Source organism: Macaca mulatta, chromosome 5 (genome assembly GCF_049350105.2).
Source record: "Macaca mulatta isolate MMU2019108-1 chromosome 5, T2T-MMU8v2.0, whole genome shotgun sequence".
NCBI lineage: Eukaryota > Metazoa > Chordata > Mammalia > Primates > Cercopithecidae > Macaca > Macaca mulatta.
Window position 1 is genome coordinate 30,033,731 of NC_133410.1, and position 16,357 is coordinate 30,050,087.

The following is a 16,357-nucleotide window of genomic DNA, read 5'->3' on the forward strand; positions in this document are numbered from 1 at the left end:
ACTGGAGTTCCACTTGGCTCTTCAGCATTGCTCCCTTGAACTGCTGCAGACTAACTCCAACTGTGTAATTTACCATATAGGTTTATCGACCTCATTCAGCTGCGTCTGGAACTCCATGGGTGTGTAGGGTAGTCATGCAAAGCAACAGAGCAGCATGTGAACTGAGATTTTGATGATTATCACAATGAGAAAATGAAAAAAAAAACATAAAAATAAAAGAAACCTTTGCTTTTATTCTCTGAATGCTTTTGTACGATTCATCCACACTTTGCCCAACTGGGTTTAATGCCTGAATTTGTAGCATGTAGATTTTTCGGCACAGTGGTAGGCACAAAGCAAGTGATTAATAAGTCTTTGTTGGATTGCATGTCTTTGTGAAGATAGTATTTTTCGCATTAGTTGCTTGTCAATATTCTCTTTTCCTGACTAGGACTCCCTCTGTCTTCCTGTCTTTCTGTGGGTGTAATCATAGAGACTTACAAGGGCTTGACTCAAATAAATTGGAAGGTGAAATCCAATTGTGGTTCAGCATGCTTTTTCTGTTCTATTTTATACCAGCCTTGCTATCCTCTGCTATTAGAATTATACATTTTAGATATGAATGAGATCTCGCAGCCTTTTACACACAGTAGGAATTCAATATTTTTCTGAGGCTGAGGCATAGAAGAAATCACAGGAGAGATGGTTTCAGAGGTAGGGAAGATTTAGACAAACATATTCCAAGGAACTGATCTTTGGGGATGTCTTTGCTTTTTCACAAAGATGTTAAGCTTAGAGAAACCTTGCCATTTTTGTTACTTTTCATTAAGTTAATTAACTAAAATGTTTGAATATTAATGCATATTTTGTGATATTCCAAGATGAATTAATTCAAGAAGGATTTTCAAAGCCAGGCAGTATACTAAGGAGTTTCTTAATAAGTGAACAAAGTCTACTCCGAAATCATTGATTTCAACCATTTAGTCACTGATCCAACCCATATACTCTTACAGTTTCAAAGTCATATGGTTTAAGAGAATTAAACAACTGAAAATAATATTAAATATCAACTACTAAAATTCCCTCCTTTTAAAGTTGAAGGTATTAATGCTGAAAGATTAGGTATTGTTCCATATTTCACACAATATCAAAACCACTATTTGAATCCAAGTCCCCCAAACCCCTAATTCAGTTATTTCTAAAAAGAACAAGACATATTAAAACATGTTAATACCTAGCAATTGTGTAAAACAATTTTTAAGATACTGTCATTGAAACACTGGTATAATGGATAAATGCTCTCTATAACGACTGTTCAGTATAGTTGAAAAGTCCACAATAATATATAAAAATTTTAATACAACTGAAGAACTATAAATGTTGAAACAATGAGATCTATTTGGCTCAATAGCAGCAACACTTTCCAATAATTTATATGTTAGAAAAGTGCTGTTATATAGCATCTTGAATTTTGCATTTTGAGGAATTAAAAATAAGTAGATTATGGACCAGGCACTGTGGCTCACACTTGTAATTCCAGCAGTTAGGGAGGCCAAGGCAGGAGGATCACCTGACGTCAGGAGCTTGAGACCAGGTTGGCCAATATGGCGAAACCCTGTACCTACTAAAAATACAAACATTAGCTGGGCGTGGTGGCCTGTGCCTGTAATCTCATCTACTTGGGAGGCTGAGGTAGGAGAATCATTTGAACCTGGGAGGAGGAGGTTGCAGTGAGCTGAGATCATGCCACTGCACTCTAGCCTGGGTGACAGAGCGAGACTCGGTCTCAAAAATAAGATAAAATAAAATAAAGCAGATTATGGTCCTAGCAATAATTTCTAAAATGTGCATTGTTGGGGATCCAGATGCAAGGAAAAACATTATTAAACTGAAATTCAAGCTGATGACTTGTCTATGGACTTCTCAGCAACAGCATATGAAGATGAAAATACTGGGCTGTGGAGACCTCCAGTAAGGGAGTTAAAGGAATGGGCTTCCTTGGCAACAAAAGGCAAAATAGACAAATGGAATCTGATTAACTGAAGAGCTTCTGCACAGCAAAAGAGACTATCACCAGAGTGAACAGGCAACCTACAGAATGGGAGAACATTTTTGCAATCTACCCATCTGACAAAGGGCTAATATCCAGAATCTACAAATAACTTAAACAAATTTACAAGAAAAAAACAAACAACCCCATCAAAGACTGGGCAAAGAACATGAACAGACACTTCTCAAAAGAAGACATTTATTCAGCCAACAGACATATGCAAAAATGCTCATCATCACTGGTCATCAGAGAAATGCAAATTAAAACCACAATGAGATACCATCTCACGCCAGTTAGAATGGCGATCATTAAAAAGTCAGGAAACAACAGATACTGGAGAGGATGTAGAGTAATAGGAATGCTTTTACACTGTTGATGGGAGTGTAAATTAGTTCAACCATTGTGGAAGACAGTGTGGTACTTCCTGAAGGATCTAGAACTAGAATTGACATTTGACCCAGCAATCCCATTACTGGGCATATACCCAAAGGATTATAAATCATGGTATGATAAAGACATATGTACACGTATGCTTATTGCAGCACTATTCACAATAGCAAAAACTTGAAACCACTCAAATGCCCAACAATGATAGACTTGATTAAGAAAATGTGGCACATATACACCATGGAATACTATGCAGCCATAAAAAAGAATGAGTTCATGTCCTTTGCAGGGACATGGATGAAGCTGGAATTCATCATTCTAAGCAAACTATCACAAGGACAGAAAACCAAACACCACATGTTCTCACTTATAGGTGGGAGTTAAACAATTAGAACACATGGACACAGGACAGGGAACACCACACACCAGGGCCAGTTGAGGGGTGCGGGGACTAGGGGAGGGATAGCTTTAGGAGAAACACCTAATGTAAATGACGAGTTGATGGGTGCAGCAAACCAACATGGCACGTGTATACCTATGTAACAAACCTGCACATTGTGCACATGTACCCTAGAACTTAAGGTATAATTAAAAAAAGAAAAGAAAAGAAAAAGAAATGGGCTTCCTAATTAAACAGTCCCCTATGGAGTACATTGATTAAAAATTGCAGTGAAGAAAAAAGTGAAAGCACAAATGCCCAATGCTAGGGTGATATAGATTAATTAGAAAATATACAGAGATAAGAAATTAGGATAGTATCCTTTAATATAATTAGCCATAAGGTGGAAAAAATGTGGGAATGAGGAGCTTACAGTATTTGTGTCTCTCAGAATATCGCACAACAAAGACTAAATCAACCAGAAAATCTAGGAGAAATGGATACATTTCTGGACACATACACCCTTCCAAGACTAAACCAGGAAGAAGTTGAACCCCTGCATAGACCAATAACAAGTTCTGAAATTGAGGCAGTAATTAATAGCCTACCAATCAAAAAAAAGCCCAGGACCAGACAGATTCACAGCCAAATTCTACCACAGATACAAAGAGGAGCTGGTACCATTCCTTCTGAAACTATTTCAAACAATAGAAAAAGAGAGACTCCTCCCTAACTCATTTCATGCGGCCAGCATAATCCTGATACCAAAAGCTGGCAGAGACACAACAAAAAAGAAAATTTCAGGCAAATATCCCTGATGAACATCCATGTGAAAATCCTTGATAAAATACTGGCAAACCGAATCCAGTAGCGTATCAAAAAGCTTATCCACCACGATCAAATTGGCTTCATCCCTAGGATGCAAGGCTGGTTCAACATATGCAAATAAATAAATATAATCTATCAGATAAACAGAACCAATGACAAAAACCACATGATTATCTCAAAAGATGCAAAAAAGGCCTTAGATAAAATTCAACACCCCTTCGTGCTAAAAACACTCAATAAACTAGGTATTGATGGAACATATCTCAAAATAATAAGAGCTATTTATGACAAACCCACAGCCAATGTCATACTGAATGAGCAAAAGCTGGAATCATTCCATTTGAAAAATGGCATAAGATAAGGATGCCCTCTATCACCACTCCTATTCAACATAGCATTGGAAGTTCTGGACAAGGCAATCAGGTGAGAGAAAGAAATAAAGGGTATTCAAATAGGAAGAGAGGAAGCCAAATTATCTCTGTTTGCAGATGACATGATTGCATGTTTAGAAAACCCGTCTTCTCAGCCCAAAAGCTCCTTTAGTTGATAAGCAATTTCAGCAGTCTCAGGATACAAAATCTATGTGCAAAAATCACAAGCATTCCTATACACCAATAGTAGACAGACAACCAAATCATGAGCAAACTCCCATTCACAATTGCTACAAAGAGAATAAAATACTTAGGAATACAACTTACAAAGGATGTGAAGGACCTCTTCAAGGAGAACTAGAAACCACTGCTCAAGGAAATAAGAGAGAACGCAAACAAATGGAAAAACATTCCACGCTAATGGATAGGATGAATCAATATTGTGAACATGTCCATACTGACCAAAGTAATTTATAGATTCAGTGCTATTCCCAGCAAGCTACCACTGACTTTCTTCATAGAATTAGAGAAACATACTTTAAATTTCATATGGGACCATAAAAGAGCCCATATAGCCAAGATAATCCTAAGCAAAAAGAACAAAGCTGGAGGCATCACGCTACCTGACTTCAAACTATACTACAAGGCTACAGAAACCAAAACCACATGGTACTGGTACCAAAACAAATATGTAGACCAATGGAACAGAACAAATACCTCAGAAATAACACAACACGTCTGCAACCATCTGATCTTTGGCAAACCTGACAAAAACAAGCAATGGGGAAAGGATTCCCTTTTCAATAAATGGTGTTGGGAAAACTGGCTAGCCATATGGAGAAAACTGAAACTGGACCCCTTCCCTACATCTTATACAAAAATTAACTCAAGATGGATTAAAGATTTAAATGTAAGACCTGAAACCATAAAAACCATAGAAGAAAACCTAGGCAATACCATTCAGGACATAAGCATGGGCAAAGACTTCATGACTAAAACACCAAAAGCAATTGCAACAAAAGCCAAAATTGACAAATGATATCTAATTAAAGAGCTTCTGCACAGCAGAAGAATCTGTCAGAGTAAACAGGCAAACTACAGAATGGGAGAAAACTTCTGCATTCTATCCATCTGACAAAGGGCTAATATCCAGAATCTACAAGATCTGCAACCGCCTCAAAAAGTGGGCAAAGGATATGAACAGTTTTCAAAAGAAGACATTTTTATGCATCCAACAAACATATGAAAAAAAGCCCATCATCACTGGTCATTAGGGAAATGCAAATCAAAAGCACAATGAGATACCATCTCACACCAGTTAGAATGGCAATCATTAAAAAGTCAGGAAACAACAGATGCTGGAGAGGAGGTGGAGAAATAGAAAAGCTTTTACACTGTTGATGGGAGTGTAAATTGGTTCAACCATTGTGGAAGACAGTGTGGTGATTCCTCGAGGATCTAGAACTAGAAATACCATTTGATCCAGCAATCCCAAGACTGGGTATATACCCAAAGAATCATAAATCATGCTGCTATAAAGACACATGCACATGTATGTTTATTGCAACACTATTCACAATAGCAAAGACTTGGAACCAGTTCAAATGCCCATCAATATTAGACTGGATAAAGAAAATGTGGCACATATACACCATAGAATACTATGCAGCCATAAAAAGAATGAGTTCATGTCGTTTGCATGGACACGGATGAAGTTGGAAACCATCCTTATCAGCAAACTAACACAGGAACAGAAAACCAGACACTGCGTGTTCTCACTCACAAGTGGGAGTTGAACAATGAGAATACATGAGCACAGGAAGGGGAACATCACCCACCAGGGCCTTTTGGGGGTTAGGGGGCAAGGGGAGGGATAGCATTAGGAGAAATACCTAATGTAGATGACGGGTTGATGGGTGCCGCAAATCACCATGGCATGTGCATACCTATGTAACAAACCTGCACTTTCTGCACATGTATCCCAGAACTTAAAGTACATAAAAAAATTCTCCAAAAAACAAAACAAAACAAAACAAAACTACTGGAACATAGCCATGTCCATTTATTTACAGATGTTCCATGGCTATTTTTACACTCCAATGACACAGTTGAGTAGCTGTGGCAGAGACCTATGCTCACAAAGCCTAAAATATTTACTTTCTGGAATATTACAAAAAAAGTTTGCCAAACCCTTGACTAGGTTTAAAATAACCCAGCAATAAAGAGCAAAACCTAGATTGAATGATTGTGTCAGCAATATAGAGTGCCCGCAATTTGTGTTTTAGAATATCATATCTTTTTTAGAAGTTTTCAGAAAAACAATTGTCTACATTAACCAAGAGTTTTAGGCTTTGGCTATTCTGTTTCCTGACATTTTTCATTAGTGCGGGTAAAAACCCAAGAAGCCGACTTGCATTTTTAAGCTAGAGTAGTTCTTGCATTAGTCTGAATATTGAAATTCATTATATTTTCTTCTCATTTGCAAAATCAGAATATTAATATGATCCACATAAGGATAGCATGAAAAGTGACAACATAAATGAAATGAATAGCATTTTCCTGGCACAGAGTAGCTGCTTTTTAAAAAAAATACTAACATCATTGTTTTGTTGCAATAACTAAATAGTTTGTAATCTACTGGACTAAGAATTATAGTAATCGCTTACACTCTTAATTTCTAAAGTACAAATATAAATAATAATGTCAAATATGTAATTGCATGCAACTCAAAGGAAATAGTTATTTAACTTCTGCTCCAGATGAGAGTTTTGATTAATTAATCCAAATGTCTCAACATGTATCTTGTTAATATCCTTTCATCTGCTATTGACTTGAAAGAAAGAAAGACAGTTTGAAGTATGGAGGGATCTTGAAATGTTAGCAAAGGAAAACACCCCTAAAAAGTTTAAAGGCCTGATTAAAGTTTGTTTGAGAGTTCTGCCAGATATACTCTAACGAATGCACTATAGAATCCTAAATGTGTTTGTTCAATAGCCACTGACACTGGTTGAGACTGTTTGCAGATTAATCAGTGCCTGTTCATTTGTAAGGAAAGATCTCACAGCCTTAGCCCCTCTTTAAAAATGAAATGCAGCATTCCTTATAATAGTGCAATGTTCTGCTCCATGACTGTTTCAGTGCTTTATGACTGACAAAGAGAGTCATTAGAAGTCTGTTTGATGGACATAACTAAGTGAATTGGAAAAAATAAAAAAGGCTTTTCAGCCCATTCAGAAATAATTGATGTGACTGAGACAGCTGTATGTGAGTTCCAGATAAGGAGACGATTTATGGAGAAACTACTGAAGCTAAAAAGGAAGGTGCAGATTTAAAGTTCCCAATAAAGTTGTCTGTAAGACAAAGAGCAGTATTCAATAAGGAAAGAGATTTAACCTGAGGTTCTTTCCAATAGATGGCATCCTTAGGGTCCTATCCTTTTGCCAATAAAATCCCCATAAAGGTAGTGTCACTAGGTTATAAAAAATGGACTCCAAGGGGAAAGCGTCTGCACTCTTAGCCTTGTGCTATATTTTCTGTTTTACTGTAACTATTGTGTACAGGTTGTAACTTAGAAAATTTTGCTTAGTAGATGAAAGGCACGTTTTTAATATGTCTGATTGTGGAACATAATGTTTGCTTTTATGATGTGATGGTTACTTTCTAATTAATATAATCAGGATGGATAAAAAGAAAGGTTTTAATATTATTATTATATATATATTTGTAAATATTCTTCTGGTCTCTATTGCTCTTCTTGGAAACTATACATGAACTTTTGAACAAATATTTTTCCAAATAGGTAACACCTGTAATGCCAAATAGGTAATATATATTTTGCAATCATTGTATTCTGAAAGCAGAATACATTAGTAATATAATATTAATAACATTAATAATAATGTGAATTTCAAAATTAACTTCCTCAAATGTGCAGATTATAAGTAGTAAATGTTACTACATCAATACTTGCAAGAAGGGAGGGAGGGTGGTTATGTGGTTCTTTAACATTAAAAAATGAAAATGAATCACAAAGCAAAATAAAAAGTAAAGAAGTTATTATAGTAAAATTTGACTTCTGCTTTCTAGAGATTTAAAAATATGGACTTTTTTGAAAACTGTTTCAGTCTTCTAGTGAATTTGAAATGCGTGAACTTAACTTTCCTTGAACTCTCTGGGTGGAGAGCGGGATAGAATTTGGCTGCTAGTTTATTTTTGAAAAAAAAGGTACAGTTTTTGAGAGCTTCTCATGTCATCTCTGAATCTGTCAACTGCCTAGATTTAGGGTGATTGTTAGGTGCTTTATGTTATCAATCATAGAGATGCAATTTTACGAAAGGGAATAATGAATCAAATGCTCACCTCATTTTCCCTTCATGAGTGCCTTATCCTTTGCAATAATGTCATTAGAACAGAAGCCTTCTTTCTGTAATCCAGATGGATTCTAATTCCTCTCTTTATCTAAGCAGGCAGTCTTTCTCTTGATCCCAATTTCACCAATATGCGCATTTTAGCATCTGTTTATATTTTTCAGAAAACAAAACTATCCAATACAAATGCATTTACTGGATATGTCACATAGTACACCCCACAACAGTCAATTTAATAAATCCTAATTTGCTATGTTTGTCCTTTTAAGTCTCTGGGATTAATTTCATTTAGAAATGATCACTGTAATCGCACATCCCTTCCTCTGGTCTCATCCACATTTTAGGGCAGAGGGGAGGATATGAAGAGACCACCATGTTCAGGCTTCCCAACAGCAGAAGAGCAAGCATGGCAGATAGAGGACCTCTCCCTTCACACTTTTGCCTACTCATGGGACCTCTAGATTTCCAGAAAATAAAGTGAATAAAATTAAATAAAGAGTGAACAATGGTTATAAGTATATGGTAGTTTAAAACAGCGTCAGCTCTAATGCATTTCCATTAGCTGGAGGCTTAGAGGGAGAATGATGGTACGTACAATACTCCAGGAATTGTACATTATCTGGAGTTTACCTTTGAATATATTTGTAACAAGCTCTAAAATGTCCGAGTAGTACCTATAGTAAGGTATGTCCTCAAGTGAAAGTCTCTAGTATGTCATAATGGAGAAAAAAATAGTTGATAAATACCATTTCCAAAATAACGGAATAGAGAAATATTCATGCTTAATGAATGATTAGATTTAAATAGCTTTTAAAAATGTTGAGTATTATTGTATGTACATATTTGCAGCACAAATAATTTGCATTTAGAAAAATAAAATTTTAGCACTTTAATAGGATAATTAGGTTTGAAATTTTGTGTGGATTTTAGAAATTCTATTTAGAAGCTTTACTTGGCCAGCTCTATATTTTCTTAAAAAGCATCAAAGCAATGGGAGATAACTCTAGTTATACAGCTGTGGCCTGAGGTATACTACCTTTTATAGTATATGTCTTTGAGGGAGCTTAAGGCTCTTTTTGTCCCTGAGTCTAAGGCACAATAACTGAAGCTCAGCTGACTTGTCCTCGAGGACCCACAGGGTTTCTTGGAATAGAACTATTTTCTTGTTCGGTTATTTTTTGTGTGTTTTTTCTTTCCCATTAAACACACATACATCCACATACCTCATTAACAAAATTCCTCAAAACATTTCAATGTTTTTATAATTATTTTGATTTTATGTCTCTCTTCATTCTAGCTAGCTTGTCTTCTTTGCTCTCTTTCATTCTGCTCCCACCTTCTCTTATCGAGCATGCCTTTTTGTTTACATCTCCAATATTTATTTTCAAGCAAACCTTCTTCAGTGCCAATGAAGAAAGACAAAAATGTAGATCAATAAATCAAACACTTTACAGAAATACTTGTTTTAACTTCTACCCTATTTCTCTCTCTTGTCATATATTTAAGAGTAGTAGTACATTCCCGCTTTCTCTATTTCTCCATTTATTGACAAGCCAATCTTCTACTTCTTTTGGTCCAACCTACAATTGTTTCCCAGAGTTTAGAGATACTATAGCCACAATGGCCTTCTCAAGGATAAATCCAAATGCCATGTGGTAGTCAGCATCCTTCTTGATGTCTCTGATGCTTTTGATCACATAGAATTGCCTTTCTGGAAATGTTATGTTTCCTTGACTTCTGAGTTTTGAAAGTGACCTGCTTTTCATTCTCATCTTTTTGTTGTTGTTGTTGTTGTTGTTGTTGTTGTTGTTGTTGTTTTTGAGACGGAGTCTCGCTCTGTCACCAGGCTGGAGTGCAGTGGCATGATCTCGGCTCACTGCAACCTCTGCCTCCTGGGTTCAAACGATTCTCCTGCCTCAGCTTCCCGAGTAGCTGGGATTATAGTCACTTATTGCCATGCCCAGCTAATTCTTGTAGTTTTGGTAGAGACGGGGTTTCACCATGTTGGCCAGGATGGTCTCAATCTCTTGACCTCGTGATCCGCCCGCCTCAGCCTCCCAAAGTGCTGTGATTACAGGTGTGAGCCACTGCGCCTGGCCCTCACACGCTTTTTTTAATTGCTTGCTTCTAGCAATATGGAATATGGAATCTATAATCAACCCCCAAATATATATTATCTATCAAATTTCTTTTAGAGATCTCAACCAACAAACCACTGTCTTTGCAGTGCCTGCCCTAAATTCCTGAGTGTTAGATAATCTTGTTTACGCCTCCATTTTACTGGAAACTTGATCACATTATATTTTTGTGCTTTTATAGACTGATAAGGTTTTGAGTTTCTTAAATGTGTAGAATCATTGTTGGAGCATCCTCAAAACCCTGGAACATAATGGACATAAAATAAATGGAGGTCTTGTGAATTAATGACTCAATCCAGTCAGATATATGGGCTTTCTTTATAATGGCCTTGCTGTCCATTTTCACTGCCACCACCTTCTCTCAACCTTACCTCTTGCTAGGTAAATATTTCATTATACTTTATCTCCTAGCATAATCTTCTGCCTTCAACATTTCTTCTTCCTCCTCTTTCATAAGGAACCGTCAGAAAATGTCTTCATTATTGACCTTTTCTTTAGATAATTCACTTACCTAAAGAAATTATTTGATTTTCACTCTCTTGTTTTTTAATTCTTTCACACATCTCATCCACAGGTTTTGGAATAATTTTCTTTAAGATCTCCGTCTTGCGGTACTTATTCAAGTCTGTAGCTTGTCTTCACAATTTCAAAGAGCTGGCAGACTGACACTCTTCCTCAAGCTCTTTTGCTTTCTTTGCTTTCTCTTCTCTTAGATAGACCAATTTACATTTACAGGACACAAAATCGTTTATCACCCCAGACAGAAAAATACAAAGTTCAGACACTGCAATTTACTAAATGTCTTTATGACCATACTTTTAAGTCTCAAGATGGAACCAGAAGTCTGCTGACTCTCCCTGGGAACTATTTTTTATACCCTTAAAGAACCGGCTAACTGCCTGGAGCACATTGCTTTCTTGAACCTCTACCTATGTTCTTCCTGACAATAAAGTTTCTCATTCCTTTCTGTGCCTCTTCATCAGCTGGGGATTTTTAAAAACTCCCGATCTCTGAGTCCCACCCTGATTGCTGATTCATTGGGTTTAAGTTGGGACCAGATATTGGCATCTGGTTTTTCCACAAGTTCTCTGGGTTCTCTAAAGCACATCTAGGTTGAAGAATTATCACGTAAGCTATTCTACTTCAGAGTATCAGTAATTAACGAAGTGACAGTTACATATATAATGCAAATTCATTCTCTCTGTCAGGAGTTGACACTCTGCTTTATATTTCTGCTTTAGTCAATCTTTCTGGAGTATATAAATAACATGAATATGGTGTAATAACCTTTGCTGTAAAACAGCTATCTTTTCAAGACTCAGCTGTCTGCCTCTGTCTCTCGCCGTTTCTCTCTCTGTCTTTCTCTCATTTCATCTAACTCTGTATGTCTGATATACTATTTAAATTAAATGTTAATTCTTGCATCAATGCGAGCGCTTTCAGATTTTTGACTTCTGTATTAATTTGGTTCACATTGTCAACTTAAATACTTGACCACAAAAAACTTATTATTCAAAATTATCAAAATGAATTTGAAGAGCTAGTGATGTAATGCTGATATCTTACTATGACATTCTAATAAAATATTTTAAAATGTGAATAAAATGATAGGTGTGATATACTATAATCCATTGTATGATACATTTTATTTTAAATATTGTGAGTTACATTTTTATTCATTCAGATGTTATTTTAAATGCAAAAAGCATTTTATACAAGAAGGGAAGAATTGATGAATTTAAATGTTTTCTAATATATAAATAGATATCAATATTTTAAAATTATGCAATTTTTACTTCTAAAATAACTGATAAAGATTAAATATTCACAGTCAAAATAGGGTAGGAAATCAAGAAAACAAAATGCGTAGGTTCATAGCAGTCATTATATAGTACATTACAGGAAAAACATTATTTTATTCTTAACATTTTTCATTATAAACATAGCTATCACTGGTTTCTCTGCTAGCCTATCCACTTTTGGTGAAATAAACATTTAAGCACATATTTCAGAATTTTTCCAAAATTATTCCAAATTTCAACCAAATGTCACTCTTTTTTTCTACTTTTATATCAAAATGAAACACCATTTCTAATCATTTCTTATTTTCTAAGTTTATTGGTATGTCTTATGTATTTCTGTATTCATTTTGAGCTTTCTTCTTGTGTTAATGAAGATATTCTAAAAGATTTGAAAGTCATTAAAATAGAATTAAGAACAGCAGTTGACCCTCCTTTCTCTTTTTATGTTTGTTTATTTTTAAATCCATTGCTATGTCTTTAAATGATAATATGTCTGCATAACCCTTGGCATTCTTGACTAAATTCAACATTGTCATTAAAATTTCATTGTTTAGAAGTATTTACTGAATATTTTCTGTGTGTAGAACAATGTGGTTTTAGGAGACTGTCAGTGGTCTCATTTCCAAGGTGATACCAAAAAGCATTAAACAGTCACAGGTGTGAGAAGTGGGGTGGATGGGGTGGATGGGGTGGATGGGGTGGGGTGGACAAGGGGTGGGAGAAAAGAAAATACACACACACAGGTAAAAATGAGGGTACAGCCGGGCGCGGTGGCTGACGTCTGTAATCCCAGCACTTTGGGAGGCCGAGGTGGGCGGATCACAAGGTCAGGAGATCGAGACCATCCTGGCTAACACAGTGAAACCCCGTCTCTACTAAAAATACAAAAAATTAGCCAGGCGAGGTGGCGGGCGCCTGTAGTCCCAGCTACTCAGGAGGCTGAGGCAGGAGAATGGCGTAAACCCGGGAGGCGGAGCTTGCAGTGAGTGGAGATCGCGCCACTGCACTCCAGCCTGGGCGACAGAGGGAGACTCCGTCTCAAAAAAAAAAAAAAAAAAAAAAAAAGACGGTACAAATTGATTTCTTTATTTTTTTAAATACAGGGTATTTACATTTCTTTATACATATTTTTTAAATAAAGGGTAAAATATCACAACTATATTACTGTAAAGAAATATGAGAATCATTAGTGAAATCAGAATAATGTTTCTAAAAAGTTTATTGTGAGTAAATTTAAATCTATAACATACCCATACTATGTATATTGAAAATATTTGTAATTGTTTATAAATACTGCAGTTCCAATTCAGTGAAACATTATAAAGAAGAGAACATGAATTAAATGTTTTCCTTTTGTATTAAGATTCAGCTATTCTGATTTTGACTTTGAATCAGAATAAAAAGGAGACTTTGTAAAGATTGTACACTTCAAATAAGTACATGAATTGTGAGCTACTGGGTTAAAAATACTGACAATTCACGATATTTTCAGCTAGTCTTCCATCAATGACAAAATAAAGGGAAATTTTATGGAAGCATGTGTTTGTCTTTAGCAAAGCCAATTTATAAATTAGGGGGAGATGTTATAACTCTTCTTAGCTTTCCCATTAATAACCTACCATGTGCATATAATCCTTAGTATTTCTAAAATTCTAATGGTCCAGGTCATGATTAGTAATTTGTGTCATGAACATTCAAGTTATAAAGGTGCAAAAAAGGTTTTGTAACCTTTCACTGTTTTCTAGCAACATTAATTTTATACTTTGTAATAAAAAGAAACAGTCTGAGTAATAAGTTTAAAAATATGTACACTTCTGACATTTTTCAGATTCATGCAGCAGCTTTATGGATACAACTATTACCAAGAATAATCTCAGACTGACACTGCAGGACATTTTTATATGTTTTTCCAAGTTATTATTCTTATGTAGCACTGTCAATACATGGCATTGGTTTGTTCCTTTAATGAGCCTATTTTTTTATTTTATTTTATTTTGTGGTTAACTAAGATAATCTGCAAATACCTTCCATCTTCAGTCCAGCCATTGTCAGTAACATAGTAAATTGTGGGGTTCAATTGGATAAAGTTTGATAAAATTTTTAAGAAACAAATTAAAGGCTGTACATGATTTTACTTTATTGAACAAATCACAAACAGTAATATTAAGAACACACAATTGAACTTTATAGTTTATTTTCTACTCACTGTTTAGGGATACTTTTATCTATTATTTCAGTAAAACTCTTACAATTTCAAGGTCAATAGACAATATTTTTATAGGAGTTATGTAATAAACATATTTCTGTTTCCTAGCACTGCATCTAAATTCTTATTTGTCAGCTGTACTTTGAATAGTTTAAGTCAACTGCCATCCCATTTGATTTTATAACTTTGTATCATATGGACAAAGTATTTAAAAATTGAGTCTTCTTACAATGGATTAGTTCAATATTTACTGCCTTCACAAATCACTGACCTTGTTTTTTTAGAGTCCATTTCTGGAAAGCATATCTGAAGTGAATACTATTAGAATAGAAAAAGGTTGAATATGTGGAACTAACATATCAGATTTAAATGTGTGTTTTAGTGAAATTACTGTTTTTTTAATCTCTATTTCTGAAAGGGAATTTCCAATTTTACCATAATAAAATCTAAGTTCTAGACATTGCCTTAGATAATACATAGTTAACTAACGCAATTTCAACATATCTATTCATTTTGTATTGAATTAGTTGCCGGTAGACTTTAATGTATGTAATTTATGTATTTTTTTTAATAAGATCATTTACAATCTTATATCGTAGTGACATTCAGAATCTTTTCTTTTGCAGCCATTTCGTAGAGTGACGTTTTCTGTTGTGAGTCAGCCTCAGGACCCACATCAGGGGTCACTGCAGAGTTGCTATGACAGCGGGCTGGAGGAGTCAGAAACACCAAGCAGTAAGAGTTCTTCAGGGCCAAGACTGGGTGCCCTTCCACTCCCAGAGGACAACTATGAAAGGACCACGCCGGATGGCAGTGTTGGTGAGGCAGAGCATATGGAAAATGGTAGGGGCAAACACAACATCCACACACATAATCACGCTAGTGAGCCGTAATAAGTTGACTCGCGAAGGTCAGTCTAAAACCAAAATAAAATAGCTGACATTAAAACCATTTTATTTAAGTGAGAAATATTTGCTAAAATACAGAAATGCCAAATAAAGGAACATAACTCTGTAGATAAAATTCACCCAAATTGCACCACCATTTTAAAGCATCCTGTCCGAAATAAACGCACTTATAAATAAATCAGAACAGGGCCCACTGTGAAGGAAGCTAAATAAGTGCAGAATTCCTAAACAGTAGTCACCGAGAAAGGTCTTGTCTAATTGTTTTCTTCTATTCATTTTTGTCATGCAACTATTTCTTCAAGTACAACTGTCCAGTCTTAGTGAAAGGAAATGAAAGAAACATACCTTACTCTACCTTTTCTTGTCCTAGATGTTTAGGAAAGTGTTTTCAGACCTCTCCTTTCCAGTGATCACTGAATAGAGTCTAAGGAGAATAGTACTACTTTGTTCTCCATACTATACAATACATGCTATTAGAATTTCCCTCTTACTTAAATATAAGGTGTTTTTTTTTTTCATTTTTATGTGAGAGAAAGGAAGGAAAATAAATCATAATACTCTGTATTTTTATACTGTTTTGAGGTGATTCTCATAATTACCACAATTGACCTTGTATACATTTTCCTTTAAGTTATATATTTAGATTGCAAATACCACTTTTAAAACTTTCCACATTTGTTTATATTCCCAGAGATAATTTGGTGATTTATTTTCTGGATTTTGAGTCATAAGTAAATGCCTGAGGAATAGATTTGTGTCAAATAATGGAATGGTAAAATTCATCCAAACTTCATTATTCTTTCAAATATGAAGAGAGAGAGATGGTTATACAGAGAGAAAGGAAGAGGAATCACACACATTTTATCCCTAGTAAAACTTGAAATGGATTTATGTCTTTTGCCATCTCAACCCCCGAGTGAAATAAGACACTCTAACTTTTTG

At 35.3% G+C, this 16,357-nt stretch overlaps 1 protein-coding gene across 11 annotated transcripts in view; it reads left to right on the plus strand.

The window, feature by feature from the left end:
- PCDH7 (protocadherin 7) overlaps nucleotides 1-16,357 on the plus strand; it is a 427,263-nt gene that overhangs the window by 183,568 nt on the left and 227,338 nt on the right. For 6 of the 11 annotated variants that reach the window (XM_015138178.3, XM_015138177.3, XM_015138181.3 and 3 more), the window contains one exon: nucleotides 15,134-15,350. In XM_015138178.3, the coding sequence (XP_014993664.2) occupies nucleotides 15,134-15,350 (217 nt within the window). The remainder of the gene's footprint in view (nucleotides 1-15,133; nucleotides 15,351-16,357) is intronic. The other 5 variants (XM_015138179.3, XM_015138183.3, XM_028848381.2 and 2 more) reach the window with 2 other exon arrangements.